Source organism: Eurosta solidaginis, chromosome 3, assembly GCF_040869045.1.
Source record: "Eurosta solidaginis isolate ZX-2024a chromosome 3, ASM4086904v1, whole genome shotgun sequence".
NCBI classification, from domain to species: domain Eukaryota; kingdom Metazoa; phylum Arthropoda; class Insecta; order Diptera; family Tephritidae; genus Eurosta; species Eurosta solidaginis.
The window spans coordinates 154,097,121-154,118,336 of record NC_090321.1 but is presented as its reverse complement, the minus strand read 5'-3'; the positions used below and the strand labels follow the sequence as shown (position 1 = coordinate 154,118,336).

At 40.4% G+C, this 21,216-nt stretch overlaps 3 protein-coding genes across 5 annotated transcripts in view; 2 read left to right on the top strand and 1 right to left on the bottom strand.

Annotated features, from left to right (window-relative positions):
• The first annotated feature begins 5,479 nt into the window (after positions 1-5,479).
• LOC137246691 (putative nuclease HARBI1) lies at positions 5,480-9,111 on the top strand. The gene is made up of 2 exons (XM_067777707.1): positions 5,480-5,552; positions 7,865-9,111. Exons 1-2 carry the CDS (start codon positions 5,506-5,508, stop codon positions 8,784-8,786), a joined length of 969 nt encoding a protein of 322 aa, XP_067633808.1. The 5' UTR covers positions 5,480-5,505; the 3' UTR covers positions 8,787-9,111.
• Positions 8,922-10,714, bottom strand: LOC137246692 (uncharacterized). Its single transcript, XM_067777708.1, has 2 exons — positions 10,207-10,714; positions 8,922-10,121 (listed from the first exon to the last, which is right to left on the bottom strand). The coding sequence occupies exons 1-2, from the start codon at positions 10,340-10,342 to the stop codon at positions 9,616-9,618; spliced, it is 642 nt and encodes a 213-aa protein (XP_067633809.1). The 5' UTR covers positions 10,343-10,714; the 3' UTR covers positions 8,922-9,615.
• Positions 10,715-14,034: 3,320 nt separating this feature from the next.
• The window catches only part of GTPBP1 (GTP-binding protein 1), an 86,631-nt gene continuing 79,449 nt past the window's right edge, over positions 14,035-21,216 (top strand). The window contains exon 1 of one of the 3 annotated variants that reach the window (XM_067773329.1): positions 14,035-14,173. The gene's annotated coding sequence lies outside the window, so the exon portion shown is untranslated. Of the gene's footprint in view, positions 14,186-21,216 lie in introns of all 3 variants that reach the window. The other 2 variants (XM_067773330.1, XM_067773331.1) reach the window with 2 other exon arrangements.

The following is a 21,216-nucleotide window of genomic DNA, read 5'->3' as shown; positions in this document are numbered from 1 at the left end:
TTATTGAAAAATAAAGGCAGTTTTCTACATTAAGACGCTTATTAATCTCAATCTTCCCTACAAAATTCGAATCTATAATTATTTCATTAGTAGCTAATCGAATGCCTAATGAAGGCAAAAGCACAATGCAACTCTGTTGGCAGCGATTTTGACATTTGTCCATCGAATTTACAAGTACATGGCATTTTTTTTATGTTTGTAGGTATGTCACCATGCTGCCACCTTGTATCGTTCCGCCATGATTGTCTGTCATATAGCAGTGTCATTTTATTCGCTTGACATTTCATCCTTCATACTAATCGAGCAGTTACTTCTGTGTGAAAGAAAAAATTTACGATTTCATTAGAAGGTGAAATGAGATCATTAAATTTCTGTGTGAAAACAGTATTAGTCTCTCTGTCTATTTGCATGGCATTTGTAGGTTGAATTTATCTTACTTGAGCAGATTTGTATTCAAAGTTAATTTTCTTTGCTATCAACAAAGCTACAACTACCTATAGAGCCTACTTTAAATGACTGTAATTACAAACTATTGTGTTTAGAAGAATATTTTTCTTAGAAAATAGAGAAAAATAGTATATTGCTGTTGCAATTTGGAAACTCACAAACCATTATCTATACAGTATTTGACCTTAACCCGCTAGGAAGAATATATGAAGGAACTTAAGACCTTTTATAATATATATCTTTCAATTGTTTAATCAACAATTGAGGACTTTCAAATGTAGATTAGTACTTTTTCCTGCAAGCCTTTTATATGCCACATTGGCAACACTTATTTAGAACGATGACAATTTTCGGAACAGGGATGTTGAAATATTTGTCATTTGCTTTTTTTATTATTAAATTTTTAGAACAATTTTAATAAAAATGCTTTTTCAATTAGCTTCTTTGTGCTTTATTACCATTTAAATAACAAAAAACTGCTTTTTCAATTAACTTCTTTGTGCTTTATTACCATTTAAATAACGAAAAAACTGGTCATCACTGTCAATAACTAAATTTTTGTGTTGATATTTTGAAGTGGCTTTAATTAAATGCAACCATGTGATATTTGAGCGGGTTTTGTGCTTGTACGACACTTTTCATAATTGATTGGTACTAGAAAAGTGTGTGCACACTCAGCAAAGGCTGCATTCATTTGAATGCTTATTCTGTGTTGAAAAATGTTTGTGTTTCATTCAATTACTTCGTTCCTTCTTCGAAGAGTTCAAGAGTACATTCTTTTTTTCCCACTACTGAATGAAGAATGGGTTGACTTTTAAGCAACATTCCTTAACAAGGAATGAAAGAATGAAGAAACAGCATTCTTAAATCAATGGTTTAAAATTTCAAATGATTGCACACTTTTACAGCTCTGTTTGATACCCAGAATTCCACTGATTCCGACGGATTTACCATTCGATTTCAAACGTTTGCAGCTCCCTATTCGCCTTGCCTTCGCTATGACCAGGGCCGGCTCTACCATGTACGCCACCGCCTAGGGCACCAAGTTCTAGGGGCACCAAATTCGATAAACACTTTTGTACTAAAAATCCTTTTTGCAAAAAAAAGACATTTTGTAGGGGACCTATATTTAGTTTCATTAAAAAAAAATTAATTTTCACCTTAGTTATATTTACAACACAACATGTCTGGTCTCATGCCCAATTTAGTATTTTGTTGACGATACCAATGTCGGTTGCGAGTGGCGAGCGTAGCTTTTCGAAACTGAAATTAATCAAAACGTACTTGCGTTCGGCCATGACTCAAGAAAGGCTATATATATATATATATATTTAATATGCAAAAGAAATATTTTTTTGTTTTATTGACACTAAGTTCGAATTTATTATTTCTGATCTCTAATTTTCTGATCTCAATTTCTTTCTATAAATACGGGAGAAAGGGGCCGCAAATAATAACTCGCCTAGGGCCCCAAATTCTCTTGAGCCGGCCCTGGCTATGACAATTAATAAGGCGCAAGGACAGTCGCTACAAATGTGCGGTACTAATTTAGAATACCCAATTTTTTCTCATGGACAATTGTATATAGCTTGCTCACGAGTAGGCAAACCATCGTCATTATTCATTTACGCGAAAGAAGGAAAACCAAAAACGTTGTCTACCAAAAAGTGTTACAATAAAGTTCGAATGAAATTGTATCAAAGAATTTGCTTTGTATCGTATTAATTGTATTCTCTTTCAGCAAATCATTGAATTTATCGCCTAGCGAAGCGGGCGAGGGTACGCTAGTAATATATATAAATATTTAGGTTCTGGCCTAAACATGAATTTACATTTGCTTTGGCTAAGGCTGCTGGCACCCTTTGTAAGTGATATTATTTTTCCCACTCGTTGGTAACCTCTCTAAAATTTTTCGCAATTGAAAACTGCAATATAACAAATGAAGGTAATTCTTTACTTTAGCTCACAACTGCTAAAACAATTCCAAAAATATCGGAAGAGGTGTCAAAAGACGCGCTTTGGACCCAGGATCACGAATCCGAAAGCGGAAATTCAAAATTTTCATGTGGTTGTTGTAATTTTGATGTTTTTGTGGTACCCACAAGAAAAACTGTGGGTAAAAGTGTTTTGCGGGTATATAGTTTTGGTCTCCAGACCGGTGTTGGACCCACCCAGGGTAGTTTTTTATAAGCGCGGCCGAAGACCGCTAATGCAGAAAGGTGTTTTGCGCAAAAATACTATGGATCCCACCTCCGGTTTCAGAACGCCCGGGGCAATTTTTCGGTTTTTTGGAAATATCTTTTGACAGAAAAAAAGTTTTGAATTTCCGCTTTCGGATTTTTGGCCCTGAGATCAAAACGTTTGGACGAGTTTTAGCAGTTGTGAACTAAAGTAAATAATTACCCATATGATCAGTCTCCGACTAGCTTTCAGCGTGAACGGTTGTTGATTTTTCTGTGCTCTCAATTCGTTTGACCTACACTAGTGCATTAACACACATAGGTAACAGTTACCCCTATTCTCTTTCACATAACTTTTCAAGTTACACGTGCTAAGGGTATCAAGTGCTGGTCTAAGATTTATCGTCATGGCCCGCCGGGCCTCTAACCTGGGGGACAACAGGTTTGCCAGGTAGTCCCCCCTCTGAAAAAAAACGAAAAAATTTAGCGAATTTCCTTCTCTACCTGATCCAGTTCAGGCTATAACAAATCCAAAATACATTGTGGTATCCGCAATAAACGAAAACAAACCACTTACACATTTCTCATGCTTTGCAGTTGAAAAATGGCTCCAAATCATAAGCAAAGATATCATCAGCGTATCAGAGCTTAGAGACGGAAGCCTCCTGCTCCTTGTGGAAAATATACAGGTAGCTCAAAAATTCCTAGCAGCTAAACAATTAGCCGGAATTTGTGAAATAAATTGTAAGTATCACGAGAACTTAAACTTCGTAAAAGGTACAGTCTATGCCCCTTACCTAAGCCACGTGTCAGAAGATGAAATTGTGAAAAACTTGGCGCCCCAAGGGGTGGTCTCCGTGTACAAATTTAAAAAGTTCGACGATAAGTCAAAAGAAAGTGGTGTGGTGTTACTAACCTTTGATTTGTATAAATTACCAGAGTCTATCGATGTCTCGTGGCATAAAGTGAAAGTTACATCCCCAGCCCCATGCGCTGCAAAACATGCCAGTTATTAGGACATACAGCAAAGTACTGTAAAAACGATCCCTATGTGTAAATTGCAGTTTACCTCTCCATAGCGACAAGAATTGCTCACGCACAAAGTGCGCCAACTGTGCAGAGGAGCACCCCTCCAATTCAAACAAGTGTTCCAAATTTATACAACAGAAAGAAATTCTGAAAATAAAAACTCCACAAAAATGCACACTAAAGCAGGCAAGGTCACAATACCTCGCACAATTCCAACAAACTTCATCACCCACTTCTTATGCTGGCGCAACCAAAAATCACCCTACAAAATTAAATCCAACATCCGCTAATAAATCTAGCACTCCTCCAGTAACCTCGAATGTCAAAGATAAGCCAGGTACTTCTAGCACCCTATCTAAAGAAAACAATAAATTCTCCTTTACTGATCTCAAATCCAAAGAAACAGCAGCTCCATCATCATCCGATAGCAACAACACCACAACCACCACCTTCTCCAACACCTCAGCAGCACCAACTTCCCAATATATTAGAAAACCAACAACAGTTAACATCATCTCGAATGAAAGCATAACCTTAACAACCGCACTATCACTGTCCGAATGCGACAACACCACCACAACTACCTCCACAGACTCAGCCCCAATATCAACAACCGCAAACAACGAAGCTAGTTGGGCTCAGTCAGCACCATCTACCTTCTCTCCCATCACAAACATCACTAAACAACTTTTAGAACAAAACGACTATTACTCAACATTCCCGGGATCTTCGGACTCGGATGTTGAGATGTCGAAATAACCCCCTCCTCCCCTCTTTTTCTTTTTTAGTTTTAGTTAAAACCTTTGCTCATTTTTACCAAATGCACTTTGGCATACTGCAATGGAATATCAAAGGACTTTGCAATAACTCACACGAATTACAACTCTTAATCAAAGAGCAATCCCCATCATTCATAGCGCTGCAGGAAACGCACCTACCATGCAACACACTATTTCCACAATTTACCTCATAACAGCTCTGGCAAACAAGGCATCGCGGTCCTTGTCAAAAAAGACATCACACACAAATATATCCCTGTTCAGTCGCGACTTTGTTCAATCGCCATTGAAATCGATTTAGGCTTCAGATTTACTATGGTGTGTGTATACATCCCTCCACAGCAAACTTTCAATCTGGATGACTTAAGGGGATTAGTTCCTACTTTCAACACCCACGTCATTATAACAGGTGATTTTAACTCGTGGAGTCAGCTATGGGGTTCAGATGTAGCAAATCAGAGAGGAAGGACACTAGAGGATCTAATTCTCACAGAGAACCTCGTCGTCCTGAACGAAAATGCGCCAACCCACTTCTCGTCGCACAAAACTCTAACTAAGGCAAGGTGCACACGAGGCTACGCGTCATAGACGCGTACAAGGTATTTTATGTAGCTACAATTCCTCTACGCTTCAAGATCTGCATACGTAGCTACTTACAAGCGTCGCTACAAAAATTTATTTATGCTGTATAATTGCCATTATACAAAAGTTAATTTTGTATAAAATTAAAAACAAAAGTTTTCACCACCGCGCATAAGAGAAAAAAAGAATTTTCAATTCCAAACGGTTTTCAATAACAATTTTTGTTTGTATCGGTCAACATAAACATGTCCAGCGACGAAGAATTGGTATTGCTAAATTTCCTTGGTCGCAGAAAGGAAAAGAAAGCAAAGAGAAAATATTGGGCACATCCATATATTCAGAAAAATGTTAATTGTAGTCTGTTTGTATGTGCAAAGGAGTTGTCTCAGGATGATACAAAGTTCCGGACATTTTATCGCATGTCAAAAGCTACATTCAAGGATTTGGTTATGCTCGTTGGTGCTTCCATACAGAAAGAAAACACCAATATGCGTGAAAGTGTCCCTCCTGAGGAACGGCTTATGGTAACATTAAGGTATGTGTATAACATTGTTTCATTCAATGTACGGGATTCAATTGTGTAGGGCCTCATTTTCGGAAAAGGTTCAGTAACGTTGTTGTTGTTGTTGTAGTAATGTTTCGCCCCACCTAATAGCTGCGACCGATCACAAATCGCCATCAACATCCTCTAACGGGAGTCCAAGGAAACTTGCTGTTTCGACAGGAGTGGACCATAATTAAAGGGGTGTTAGAGGCGTTGGTTCCACATTACAATTAAAGAGATGGTTGGTGTCATGTGGGGACACATTGCAAGCGGGGCATACATTTTTTATGTCGGGGTTGATTCTGGATATGTAAGAGTTTAACCTGTTACAGTATCCAGATCGAAGTTGAGCTAGAGTGACGCGCGTTTCCCTAGGCAGAGTGCGTTTCTCCTGTTGTTGTGTTAACAGTGGTCGTTCCTCTTCTGCTAGTTTTGGGTATTGTTCTTTAAGTACTGGATTCACCGGGCAATTCCTGTCATAGAAGTCCGACTCTTTGTGGATTTCACTGAGGACCTGTTTGTGCTTTTTTGCTTTATATGGCTGTGTCCTCAGGTACCTTATTTCCTCATAATGCTTACGGAGATGACCTCTTAAGCCCTGGGCGTTGTAGCCTAATCAATCAGATGTCTGTTGGGATGTCCAGGTTTCTGGGTATTCAACAGAAACTGTTTCGTTATCATTTCATTTCTCTCCCTAATGGGGAGTATTCTCGCCTCATTATGTAGATGGTGTTCTGGGGACGTAAGACGACAGCCCGTAGCGGTTCTGAGGGCGGTATTTTGGCAGGCCTGTAAATTCTTCCAGTGAGTAGCCTTTAGGCTTGGCCACCATAACGGGGATGCGTAGAATGCAATCGGCCGACCAATTGCTTTGTAAGTGGTAATGAGCGTTTCTTTATCTTTACCCCAAGTGCTGCCGGCAAGAGGTTTGAGGATTTTATTACGCTTCTGGATTTTCGGCACAATTGCGGTTGCATGCTCTCCAAGTTAAACATAGGGAATAGGACACCACCCTGTTCCACACCTTGTTTAATTCCTCTTGGTTTGGATGTTGCATTCCTGAATTGCACCGATGCTAGCCGACCAGACAGATAATTTGCGGTCCACCTTTCAAGACTTAGAGGAAGGGGAGACCCTTCCAGGTCTAGCAGTAACGTGCCATAGTTGACCGTATCAAAAGCTTTTGACAGGTCTAACGCAATTAGTACTGTCCGATGATGAGGATTTTGATTTAATCCGCAATTTATTTGAGTACTAATGGCATTTAACGCGGTGGATGTGCTGTGTAGTTTTCTGAAGCCATGCTGATGATTGGCTAGTTGCAAATTTGCTTTGAAGTAGGGGAGCAAAATGGCTTCAAGCGCCTTGGCTACTGTCGACAGGAGAGATATCGGGCGATTAGCCTAGGCCATTTAAACTGCTGCGTAGAAATGCGACACCAAATCGCTTGCAGCACCTGGGGGAAAGTACAAAGCAACACCTTTGACGATGTAGAACGCAATTGGCCGACCGATCTTTTTTGTGAGCCACCAGTATGGTCTTCCGATCTACATAACCTCCACTGGATACAGTTGCAGGCCTACCATAATTCTACACTCATAACTGCTATGGAATGCTTGGTTATGACATCTGAATAACACGAACTCCTCCTTGTTGAAGATCGAAATGATATGCTAAACAAGCTGCTTCTGAAATTTTCTAAGCCGGGATTTCCCGACTGAAAACCGTTTTATCCAGATAAATACGCGCTGGCCCGCAAAGGTTTCTAAACACAGTTGGCTTAAACCGCATTTCCAAACGTTGCAGATAAGTACGTACATTTCCAGGGCCCGATACCATCTCGCCTTTCATAATCTGGTTAAAGTACTTTCAATAGTGCTTAGTCCCTCCAAAACTTTCCGGGACCTGGGGTAATTAAACACTTCCCAGTGAGTTCCTTGTCACCTTGTCACTTGCTCAGCTTCGATATTGTTACAGAGTAAATTCTTACTTATCCAGAATCACCCCGGCATGCGTCATGTAATCCGCATGACATACACCACCGAGTCAATTGTAATGTAGAACCAACAAATCTAGCAGTAATTTCTTTGTCGTCCAACTCTGTTGAAAATCCTAGTATTAGGTGTTGCTACAACAACATCTACCCTGTTCTGGTGACACATTCGATTTGTTATAGGAATATTTTCTAAGTCGGAGCTTTTCATTAGATATGAGTATCTTTGAATTGGGGCCACTACTGAGTTGGTGGCGAACATGTTGTTGTGTATGTGCGTGGTCTAAATTCTTTATAACTTTTTGTTTAGGTATCTGGCTACAGGATGCACGTTCAATGCGCTTGCTTTATATTTTCAAAGAGGAGAACGTACAATCGGAGTAATTATTGAAGAAACAACAAAAGCAATATGGAATTCATTAAAAGATTGTTATATGACGTTGCCAAATGAGGAGCATTGGAATAGTATTGCGGGACGGTTCTCTGATCTATGGCAGCTGCCAAATTGCTTAGGAGCTATCGACGGAAAGCATGTGCGAATTCAAAAATATCCAAATTCGGGTTCAGCTAATTTCAATTACAAAAACTACCATTCAGTAATATTACTTGCCTGTTGCGATGCCGACGGGATATTTACATCAATAGAATGCGGATTTGCAGGACGAAATAGCGACGGGGGAGTTTTTAGAATTTCGACGTTTGGACGTTGGTTAGAAAGTTACAATAATTTACCATCCCCAAAGGAACTACCGCATGACGACAGTGGAAATAAGTTTCCATATTATTTCGTAGCAGATAACGCCTTTCCTTTAAGGAAAAATGTTATGCGGTCTTATCCGGAAAGAAACATTGTCAACAAGATGCGCATATTTAATTATAGCCTAAGTCGCGGTAGGAAGAACATAGAGTGCAGTTTCGGGATGATGGTAAAAAAATTTGGAGTTTTCTCAACACCTATACGATGCCAAAAGTACGAAACAATCATTTCAATTATACAAAGTGCTTGTATCCTACATAATTTTATAAGGAAAAAAGATGGCATATCATACACGACCTTCCTTCCCGATATCGAAAACCAGCAACCAGTTCAACGGAACCCAAGTACTCTGCCAGAGTTCGATAATGTAAACATAATGGAAAATTCTGCCCCACAAAACTCACGACACTATTTAAGCAATTATTTTTTATTGCCAAATGTTTCTTTGCCCTGGCAGTGGAATTATTGTTTATAAAAACTGTTAGACTGTTTTACTTTCCATTTAACAACATTTATTGCAATAAATTTAATTCAAATAGTTGAAAAAAAGTGAATAATAATTCATATCAAAAAATATTACGAATAGTAATCGATCTGTTCTGTGAATGAGGCTAGTTTGAACTATGTGTACACATGCGAATAAAATTATAGCAGCAAAAATTAATTGCAAGTTGTTTCAGCTACTTCCTTTTTTGTTTTCACTATTTTTAAATAAAACTTAAATTAATTGTAGAACGAAAACTATGCAAACCGATTTCAAAAACTTGTTCTAAATTTTGGGAAACATTTTAAGCATGTGATTTTTTAGTCCATCTTATTTATATATATATTTATATAATTATTTTTCTAAAGCAAAACTAGGTGAAAACCGCAAAAAGGCCTTGTGCCAATACTTACTTCCCTGGGTGTACATGTATTCAAACTAGCATCCACTTGTAACACTGGTACTTTTTTCGTTTACTATTGTATCGTCTAATTCATGACTACTTCTATGTAGTAAGATACTTATGAGATCAGCCCATTGAAAACATACCCATTCTAACATCTAAATAATAGTATAATTATATAATAAATAATATACAAAAACGCAAGTTTACTCGTTTGTGTAAAAGGCTCTTTCATTTTCACAGTCAATTGTTTCAAATAGTACTGGAGTATAGGTTGGAGTATCATCGGGCGAAGGAGCTGGGGTGCAGACTTCTATATTTTGGCCATAAGACGTTGCTGGATCAAACAGTTCCCGCCTGACAGATTGTGCCCTTTGTTCATTTAAAAGCTACTCTAGCAGCATCATAGATCGAATTTTAAATGTGCGCAAATTCTCGAGAGAAAGACTTCTTACGTCGGGAAGTAAGCTCATTAGAAACATTTCTTTTTGGATCTTCCGAAGTTGTATTTCCCTTTTTTGTGTTAAGGTAGTTTAGAACCGCCACATCGACTTCATCTCGGGCTGTTTTCTTTCTTTTCTTGGCACTAAATGTTGGTTCAAAATTGCTTTCTTTGGCTGGATGTGATTCTAGGTTGTTGAAGATCAAAGACCCTGTCTTCGTGGGGGCACAATCGCTGTAGTTGTCGTCAACAATTGATCCATTTTTAATTTCATCCAAATATTGTTCTTCCATTTCTGATATTATAATGTTGCTGGTATTTTCAGAATGATGCACTGGTTTTACATATGGAAGAACGAATTGCATGATGTCGTGCAAATAGTAAGGCCTCTTCGCTTTAGTAGAAGATCCACTAGGAGATGGCTTGAGACTTCTTACATAGCCATTTCGCAAGTTCTTCCACTTTTCTTTGCAATCAGGCACTGTAAGGAAGAGTGTAATAAATTTAGATCTATTTAGACATATTCTTTGTTTTTATTTATAAAAAGAAATCCAAAATCTACACACCTGACCAATTCATTTCCACACCAATTGCTTCCCAGGCTCTTTCTGTAACATCTTTCTTCGAATATTCTGCTAAATTATTTTTGTATAGGCAAGGATAATTCTCAACCAATTGAACGAATTTAGTCGCGTCGACCATTTTATATTTTTTTATATGAAATAAATTCAATATATAATTATAGCAACAGAAGCACAGCACACAAGTTTGCAAACGAAAAATTGTAAACAAACATCTTCTTCTTGCTCTTTTCTAGGCGTATTTACGCCTAGCGACCAACATTGCTGTACGCCCAGCTACACGAAAATTTCATGCTTTGTCGCTTTCATGCAGCTGACGCCTCGTATGCAGCTCTCCATTCAAATACATGTGTTCGGCATCAAAGCGTACAAATTTCGCTTGCAGCGTCTATGACGCGTAGCCTCGTGTGCACCTTGCCTAACGTAGATGTTACAATGTGCTCGGCCGCAATTGCCCCAAAATTCACTTCATCAACATTAGAGTGCTTACGCGGTAGTGACCACTTCCCTGTAATCACAAAACTCACGGTCGGCAGCTCAACCTCTGCTCGCCCCAAACCGAAATTTCAAACGGATAAAGCAGACTGGTCCAAATTTCAAACAATAGACTGCCAAACCATTGTAGAAGCTAAAAAGTTGAATAACGTCAACAAGGAAGCAGCTACTCTGCACAGAGCCATTCGTACAGCAGCGCACTTTTCAATTTCGCAAACACATTCTTACTTACTTACTTAATTGACGATTAACCGTCTAAACGGTTATGGCCGTCCAACAAGGCGCGCCAGTCGCTCCTTCGCTCCGCCAACCGGCGCCAATTGGTCACACCAAGGGAGTTTAAATCGTTTTCCACCTGGTCCTTCCAACGGAGTGGGGGCCGCCCTCTACCTCTGCTTCCATAGGCGGGTTCCGATAGAAACACTTTCTTGGCCGGAGCATCATATTTCATTCGCATAACATGGCCTAGCCAGCGCAGCCGCTGCGTTTTAATTCGCTGGACTATGTTGATGTCTGCGTATAGCTCGCACAGCTCATCATTAAATCTTCTTCGGTACTCGCGATCGCCAACGCGTAGAGGTCCATAAATCTTTCGAAGAACTTTTCTCTCGAACACTCCCAAAGCCGCTTCATCTGCTGTTGTCATGGTCCATGCTTCTGCCCCATATAGCAGGACGGGTACGATAAGTGACTTGTAGAGTATGATTTTCGTTCGCCGAGAGAGGACTTTACTTTTCAATTGCCTACCTAGTCCAAAGTAGCATTTATTGGCAAGATTGATTCTTCGCTGGATTTCAGTGCTGATGTTGTTGCTAGTGTTGATGCTGGTTCCCAAATAAACGAAGTCTTTTACTATTTCGAAATTATGGCTGCCAACAGTAGCTTTTTCCAGCTTGGAGTAAGCAGAACTAACAGCGCGGGTGTTTAGGCCGATGATATCAATGTCATCAGCATATGCCAGTAATTGCACGCTTTTATAGTATATTGTTCCAGTGCGGTTAAGTTCTACAGCTAGTATAATTTTCTCCAGCATCAAATTAAAGAAATCGCACGGTAGGGGGTCACCCTGTCTGAAACCTCGTTTAGTTTCGAACGGCTCGGAGAGGTCCTTCCCAATTCTGACTGAGCTGATGGTGTTGCTCAACGTCATTTTGCACAGCCGTATAAGTTTTGCGGGGAAACCAAATACAGACATAGCGGCATATAGGCAGCTCCTTTTCGTGCTGTCGAAGGCGGCTTTAAAGTCGACGAAGAGGTGATGTGTGTCGATTCTCTTTTCACGGGTTTTTTCCAAGATTTGGCGCATTGTGAAAATCTGGTCGATGGTAGATTTACCAGGTCTGAAGCCGCACTGATAAGGTCCAATCAGCCGGTTCACGGTGGGCTTCAATCTTTCGCACAATACACTTGAAAGGACCTTATATGCGATATTAAGAAGGCTGATTCCACGATAGTTGGTGCATTTTGCAGTATCCCCCTTCTTGTCGACTGGGCAAAGAACACTTAGATTCCAACCGTCGGGCATGCTTTCGTCCGCCCATATTTTGCTAAGAAGCTGCTGCATGCTCCTTACCAACTCCTCGCCGCCGAACTTGAATAGCTCCGCAGGCAATCCATCAGCGCCTACGGCCTTGTTGTTTTTCAATCTGGTTATTGCTATTCTAACTTCGTCATAATTGGGCGCGGGGACATATATTCCATCATCATCGATTGCGGGATCGGGTTCTTCATCTCTGCGCGGTGAATTGCTGCCTCCATTTAGGAGAGCAGAGAAGTGTTCCCTCCATAATCTAAGCACTCTCTGGACATCAGTTACAAGGTCGCCGTTTTCATTCCTACAGGAGTTTGCCCCGGTCTTAAAACCTTCCGTCTGTCGCCGTATTTTTTGGTAGAATTTTCGGGCGTTATTCCTGGTGGCTAGCAGCTCAAGCTCCTCGCACTCACACCTTTCTGCTTCTGCTTTTTTCTTCCTGAAAAGGCGTCTCGCTTCCCTTTTCAACTCACGATAGCGTTCACACACTCCTCTTGTCGCGCTCGCTTTTAACGTAGCCCTGTAGGCAGCGTCTTTTCTTCCGGTTGCAACGCGGCATTCTTCATCATACCAGTTGTTTTTTCGTGGCCGCCGGTAACCAATTTTTTCCTCGGCGGCAGTATGAAATGCTTTGGAGATATGCTCCCACTGCTCCTGTATTCCTTCAGGATGAGTTGTGCCCTCAGAGAGCAGGTGTGAGAGTCGAGTTGCGAAATCATTGGCAGTCTGTTGTGATTGAAGCTTTTCGACGTCTAGTTTTCCTTGTGTTTTTTGTTCCTTGTTTTTAGCCGCGTTGAGGCGGGTGCGTATTTTGGCTGCAACGAGATAATGGTCCGAATCGATGTTAGGTCCTCGGATCGTTCGCACATCTAAAACACTGGAGGCATGCCATCCGTCTATCACAACGTGATCGATCTGATTGCGAGTATTTCGATCAGGAGACAGCCATGTAGCTTGATGTATCTTTTTATGCATGAACCTCGTGCTTCATATGACCATGTTTCGAGCACCGGCAAAGTCAATCAGTCTCAGTCCGTTAGGAGAAGTTTCATTGTGTAGGCTGAACTTTCCGACTGTAGGGCCAAAAACACCTTCTTTGCCCACCCTGGCGTTAAAGTCGCCAAGCACGACTTTTATATCATGGCGGGGGCAGCGCTCGTATGTGCGTTCTAATTGTTCATAAAAAGTGTCTTTCACCTCATCGTCTTTTTCCTCTGTCGGCGCATGGGCGCAGATGAATGATATATTAAAAAATTTTGCTTTTATTCGAATAGCGGCGAGACGCTCGTCCACAGGCGTGAACGCCAGCACTTGGCGACAAAGTCTCTCTCCCACCACGAATCCGACGCCAAAACTGCGCTTATTCGCATGGCCACTCCAATATATGTCACAATTTTTGATCTTCTTTCTTCCTTGCTTCGTCCAACGCAATTCTTGGATAGCGGTGATGTCAGATTTTGCTTTGACGAGGACATCAACCAGCCGGGCATCTGCACCAATCCCATTCAGGGAGCGGACGTTCCAGGTGCATGCCCTCAATTCATTGTCCTTCAAACGTTTGCCATGGTCGTCATCAATAGAGAGTGTATTTATCCGAGGCTTGTTGTTATATTTCATATCTATAAACGCAAAATCTAGGTTGATTGTGGCGATATTACTGGCATGCATAAACTTGTGTTAACCGAATTTTTGGGGAAAAATTGTTTTGTGCCGCGGCCTTAAGAAGCTCAATTTGTAATGTGTCTTATTATTTTCGAATTATCTGGTAACATTGAATCAAATGTCAATGGGTCTCAGCAGGTGACGAAACAGTACAAAAGGTAGTGCAAACTGCCAACCAAGAGATTAAAAAAAGAAGCGATATTCGTAAACATAATTATTCGTTAATATAATTATTTTTCTTTATCTACAATTTGTATCCTTAGTGTAAGTAAAAGTGTAAGTTGTGTAATTGTACAGGTAGTGTTTCAAAAGTTGGTAATAGTCTAGTTGAGGGCTCGACTGCTAATACGCTACCAAAAATATCGAGAGAGGTGTCAACCGACGCTTCTTGACATCAGTATTAATAATCCGTCGACCCCTCAACTATACTATTACCGAAATTTTTATTTCTGTCAAGATATAAGCAAAAAATCGGTTCAAATTTTCATGTGGTTGTTGTATTTTGCTAGATTTATTATACACACACAGAAAGGTGTTCTGCGGGCATTTAGTTTTGATCCCCAAACCGGTGTCGGACCTACTTTTTTAAATCGCGGCCGAAGGCCGCCAACGCAAAAAGGTGTACTATGCAAAAAAACCATGGATCAGGCTACATATTTCGGACCCTCGGGATAAGTTTGCGGTTTTTTGTGAAGACCTTTCGATAAAAATAAAATTTTCGATTTCGGCTTTCGAATTCTTAAAACGGGGGTCGGGACGGGTTTTTTGATACCACCTTTGATAATTTTTGATAAAAATTAGGTGGTGCACCGTCTTGTAAACCGTTACCAAAAACTATAATGCATATTTCTAAAATATCTGTTGTGTAATGATTCATTATTTAATAGAGGAATCAGAAAAAATTTATGTTCCTGCCATAGCCATAAGAAGTGTGTGGTATTTTACGAACCCTTTGTTATTTTTTCTAAAAATAGCGTATGCAAACTAAACAATTTAATGGCAAAACGTCAACAATATTATATACATAGAAGAAACGCGAAAGCTCGGCTGCTTACGTTAACATCTAAGGCCCACTTTCTGAACGGCAGGTTGTTTTCTTAGTTCAGAATTAATTAAAAAAATTTGTCAAGTATGAATTTAACCCCTTATGTCAGGTTAACTCTGATTTGAAAACTTAACTTGTCGTTCTGCAAGTGGGTATATTATAATTATCAATCATATAAGTATATGGGTTACGAATGCCTTAAACCTGCTAATAAAAAATGAGCGGACTTCATGCATATTATGTATATGTTAGCAAAGCACCACCTGGTGTTGTTGTAGCAGTGTTTCGCCCCATCCAATAGGTGCCACAGATCACAAATTCACAAATTTCAACAGGGGGGACCATAGTGAGAGGGGTGTTAGAGGCGTTGGTTCCACATTACAATTGAAGAGATGGTTGGTGTCATGTGGGACACATTGCAAGTAGGGCATAAATTTTGTAAATCGGGGTTGATTCTGGATAGGTAAGAGTTTAACCTGTTACAGTATCCAGATCGAAGTTGAGCTAGAGTGACTCGCGTTTCCCTGGGGAGTGTGCGTTCCTCTTCCGAAAGTTTTGGGTACTGTTCTTTGAGTACTGGATTCACCGGGCCATTCCCGGCATAAAGGTCCGACGCCTGTTTGTGGAGTTCACTGAGGACCTGCTTGTGTTTTTTGGCTTCATACGGTTGAGTTCTCAGGTGCCGTATTTCCTCATAATGCTAACGAAGATGACTCCTTAAGCCCCTAGGCGGTGTTGGCTCATCAATCAGATACCTGTTGGATTGCCCAGGTTTCTGGGTATTCAACAGGAACTGTTGGTTAGCATCTCATTTCTCCCTGATGGGGAGTATTGTTGTTGTTGTAGCGATAAGTTTGCTCCCCGAAGGTTTGGGGAGCGTTATCGATGTAATGGTCCTTTGCCGGATACAGATCCGGTACGCTCCGGTACCACAGCACCATTAAGGTGCTAGCCCGACCATCTCGGGAACGATTTATGTGGCCACATTAAACTTCAGGCCATCGCCTCTCTCCCCACCCCCAAGTTCCTTTAGAAGCTTGGGGTCGCCAGAGCCTCGTCTGTTAGTGAAACAGGATAGGTGAGGTTGTCAATTGGATTTGGATAAGCTATATATTGCTCTGGAAACCTGAAAGGTTGCGCTACACAGCCCCTTGAATCTGGTATTTTAGTTGCCTCTTACGACAGGCATACCTACCGCGGCAATATTCTGACCCCCTAACCCGCTGGGGTGATGGGGAGTATTCGCGCCTCATTATGTAGATGGTGCTCTGGGGACATAAGAAGAAAGCCCGTGGCATTTCTGAGATGGTCGGGCTAGCACCTTAATGGTGCTGTGTTCCCGGAGCGTACCGGTAACCGTATCGATAACACTCCCCAAAGCCTTCGGGGAGCAACCTTATCGCTCATCAATCAGAAACTGTTTGTTCAGCAGTTCATTTCTCTCCCTAATGCGGAATACTTGATTATGTAGGTGGTATTCTGGGGACATAAGAAGACAACCCGTAGCGGTTCTGAGGGCAGTATTTTGGCAGATGTGTATTTCTTCCAGTGAGTAACCTTTAGGCTTGGCGTCTATATCAAGGACGCGTAGCATGCAATCGGCCGGCCACTTGCTTTGTAAATAGATCCTGATCGAACGTCCCACCCAAGATTTTTGGGTGTAAGACAGTCGGTAGCGTAATGCCACCGACGTGGATGTTCAATATGTTCGACATTTGGCGCGGCCATGTTGTAAAAAAGGTCGCCTATAATTTGGTCGGTGACAATGTCAGGTTTGGCGAGGAGAAGAAAATGGAGAGATCAGGGAGATAGATGTTTATTTTATTACAAAGCTCATCGTTGCGTGGGCCTGGGCCTGTGGCTATTATTGTGTAGTCATCGGCGTAGGAAACGATAGTGATTCCTTCTGGTGGTGAAGGCAGCTTCGATATGTAGAAGTTAAGCAGAAGCCGTATCAAAAGCTTTTGATAGGTCTACCGCAACGAGTACTGTCCTATGGTGGGGTTTTTGATTTAATACGTAATTTATTTGCGTGTTAATGGCGTTTAGAGCGGTGGTAGTACTATGTAGTTTTCGAAAATCATGCTGATGATTGGCAAGACACAAATTTGCAGTGAAATAGGGAACCACAATGGCTTCAAGTGTCTTGGCTACTGGCGATAGGGGAGATATCGGACGATAAGAATCTCCTGTTTGCTGGTTTTCCAGGCTTTAATAGCGGAACCACCCGGGCCATTTCTCATTTTTCGGAGACGAAGGTGGACAGGGAGAGGTTGACACCCCACGGGGTTAGGGGGTTAGAATATACCCGCGGTAGGTATGCCTGTTGAAGGGTACTTTTATTGTATTGTTCTTCTTATTTTAACTATAATACAACTGAACTCATGTTTCAATTTGAATTGTTTTAATATTTATCAAGTTATTTAAATGTTTATTTTCAAATGTTTCTTTCAAAAATTTTCATTGAGTTGTTAAATATAAAAAGAAATCTATATATACATATAAAAATCAAATTCCTTGTGTATGTTCGCTATGGAAACGTATTTCCCACACTTCAATCATCACCAAATTTTGGTTATAGATTCCTTCGATCAACGGGAATGTTTTAGGCTAAAAATATTATTATTATTATTATTATTATTATTGGTTAGGTACTGGTATGAATATCAGAACTAACTGAAAGAGCATTGGCTACTCAGGCCATCAGCTCAATTTTGATGATTGTTTGTTTTTCTTTTTGTTTTTTGTTAAGGTTTTGGTTCTTTAAATAATCATATCTATGGTTTTGATAAATTTTGCAATTTTTTCAATATTATCCTGGCTAGGTGTACTTAGGATGCTGTTTAAGTTGTCCGTGTTGAAAAGCGTTATTTTTAAGTTGCGATATTTTGCACATTGGTTGAGGATGTGATCCAAGGTTTGGTAGGTATTGCAGCTTGTACACATTGGTTGGTTTTCTCTTTTTAAGATATGTTGGTGAGTGTTTGTAGTGTGTCCAAGTCGGAGTCGTGAGAAGAGTCTAGTTTTGAAGCCGTGAATATTTGTTGGGTATTGTGGGACGGTCCCATCTTTGTTGACTATCGAGTAATGATCATGTTTGTAGTTTGCTCGCGATTGGCGTAGTTTGTCCATTATGATGGATCTGATGTGTCGTTTTACATCTACCTTTTCGGTTTTTGATGTGTGTATTATTGGTGCATTGCAAGCAAATTTTGCTGCTTCGTCGGCGTATTTGTTGCCACTAATTTCTGCGTGTCCCGGTATCCATAGCAGTTTTAGTTTTTTCTTATTTTTTATTATTAAGTCTCTTATTTGATTAATTGTTTCCCAATTATTGCAGATTGGATTTTTGACTGCCTGAAGGACCGATAGACTGTCGGAGCATATCACGTATTTTGATTTTTTGTGAAGGGCGTATAGTGCGGCTTCGTGTATTGCTTCTGCTTCCGCCGAAAAAATTGAAGAGAAGGGGAGCATCGATTTCATGCCGATGCAGTCGCCAGTATCGGTTGATATACTGAAAGCGACACTGTTTTGCGTTTTCGATCCATCGGTGTATATTATTTTCCAGCCGTTATTTTTGTGGGTGTTGGCCTTTTCCAGGAACAATTGTTGAAATACTGAGTTCGGGGTGGTCTCATTTTGTAGGTGTGTAGTGATATATCGCATGATTTGGTATCTAGAGTCCATGTTGCGTCGTACGATCGAAGTGTGCTGGGCTTTTGTTCCAAGTTGTATTCGTTGCATAGCTTGATGATACGAAGAAGTGATGGTGTGATGTTGAATGTGCGTTTATGTGAGACTATTCTTTTGACGTCTTCGCTTATTATGGAGGAATTTAAAAATAGAATTTTTGACACCAGGTTACTGTTGACTATGTGAATCCGTTCTTCTAAAGTGGGCAAGCCGGACTCAGTTAATAGGTTTTTTATCGGGGTGGTGCGGAAAGCAAACAAGCTAGTTCGTATTGCTTTGTGATACGTTGGTTTTATTGTGTTGAGGGTTGTTTTTGAGGCTGACCCGTATATATACAGGCCGTAGTCGATTTTGCTTAGTATGATGGTTTTTGTAATATGTACGAGGGTGTTTATATGCACGTATCCTTTGTAGGACAAATAAGAAATCAGATTTAGTCTAGGGAGTAGATCTGTTTTTAGTTTTAGAAGGTGACTTTTCCAGGTATAACTTTTTGTAAATGTAAGCCCTAGTATTCGTAGTTCATCAACGTTCTGTATGGTTTGTTGGTTTATCTGTATTAAGTGGCTATTGTAGTCGCATTTGTGTTTTTTACAGATATGTAGTTTTTTGGTTTTTTCTAAGGAGATTTTGGCACCTGACTTTAAAGTCCATAATTTGATTTCTTTTAGTACGTTCTGTAGTTCTTCGTTCGCCTCGCTGTTGCTCTTAGTATTACATAATATATATAAGTCGTCAGCGTAGATGCAGTGGTTAACGCTTTTGTGTTTTTGTATGATATGGCTTATTTCGTTAAATGCGATTGAAAATAGCAGTACTGAGAGGGGTGACCCTTGCGGAATCCCGTTTGATAGAGGGTATAGTTTGGAGTATGTTCCATTTACTTTGACTCTGATTTTTCGGTTCTCAAGAAATGATTTGACAAAGTTGAATATCTTGGGTCCGATTCCCCACTGGTGAAGTTTGTCCAAGATGATATGAGCTCCCACTCTATCAAATGCTTTTTCGAAGTCTAAGGATAATATCGATATGTGGTTATGTGCAGATAGCGTTTTAGCCACAATATAGTCGATGTGTAGCAGAGCATCGGTACATCCTCTTCCTGGTCGGAATCCGACCTGGTTAGATGAGATGAGCTTATTTGCCTCTGTAAACCAAACTAGACGTGCAGCGACTATTTTCTCCATTAATTTCGACAAACACGAGATTAGAGAGATAGGTCGATACGATTCTAGAAGATTGACGGCTTTTTTTGGTTTTGCGATCGGAATAATGGTTGCCGTTTTCCAGTTTTGGGGGATAATTCCCGATTGGAAGATATTATTGTAAAGGTCCAAGAGCCTCGTTTTTGTGGCAATACTGAGGTGTTTAATCATATTATATGAAATGCGGTCATACCCTGGAGTTTTTCCTTTAGTGCTTTTTAGAGTGTAGTACATTTCGTCCATTGAGATATTGGTTTCCATTTTCACTGCTGTTGGGTTGGTGATGTTGTTAGGTGTTATATTCAACGATTTGGCTTGATTAAATTCATCTGGAAAATTGGTGTCATTCGAATATTGGGACCAGTTGGATGCAAAGAGATGGGCTATTGTTTGTGGTTCGATTGTTGTTCCTTGTGGAGTTTGAATTGCTGCTATTGTTGATTGTGTGTGCCGGTTTGTAAGTTTTCGGACTTTATTCCATAATTCTTGTGAGGATGTGTTTATGTTTATACTTTTTGCGAAGTCTTCGAAGCTGGATTTTTTTGCTGTTTTCATTTCCCTCCGGAAAGCTGCGTTTCTTTTTTTGTACACAAGAAGATTCGGTTGCGTTGGAGATTTTTTAAAGGCTTCCCATGCAATCATTTTTTGTTTTCGGAGATCAGCAAGGTTGCTGTTCCACCAAGGGACGTGATTTCTGGCATTATGGGAGGATTGAGGGATCGAAGTATTGGCTGCTGTGCTTATTGCTTTGGTAATATGACTAGCTTCTTGGTTTATGTTACTAGAGGTTGGTCTTGTCGAAAGTTCTTCGTCCGCGGTGTTGCTAAACTTCTCCCAGTCAGCGAGCTTAAGTAAAAATTTTTTATCGGTGTATTGTTTTTTGGTGGTTTGTGTCAGTTGAACTGTAGTGACTATTGGAAAATGGTCGCTGTGGTACAGGTCGTCTAAGACATTCCATTTCGTCATCGGAAGGAGGCTAGCTGAACAGCATGTAATATCGACATGCGTGAGTGTCCCGTGTGTGGAAAGATGCGTTGGTCTGCCGTCATTTAGATAGAACAGGTCCGTTTGGTTCATAATATGTTCTATAATTTTGCCTCGATTGTTGTATGTTGGTGAACCCCATAGCGGATTCCAGCTGTTGAAGTCCCCTAAAACGATTGTTGGTGTTTGAATGGTATTGAGTAAATCTATTACTTCTTTTGTGGGAATTTGTTCCGCTGGTGGAAAGTAGCATGATATTATGGTAAACTTGATATTAAGATTGACTTCGATGGCTATAATTTGTAAATCGGTTTGTAAGAAGATTTGTTTATGTGGGATCTTGGCTTTTATAAGCACACCTACACCCTATTTGCCTG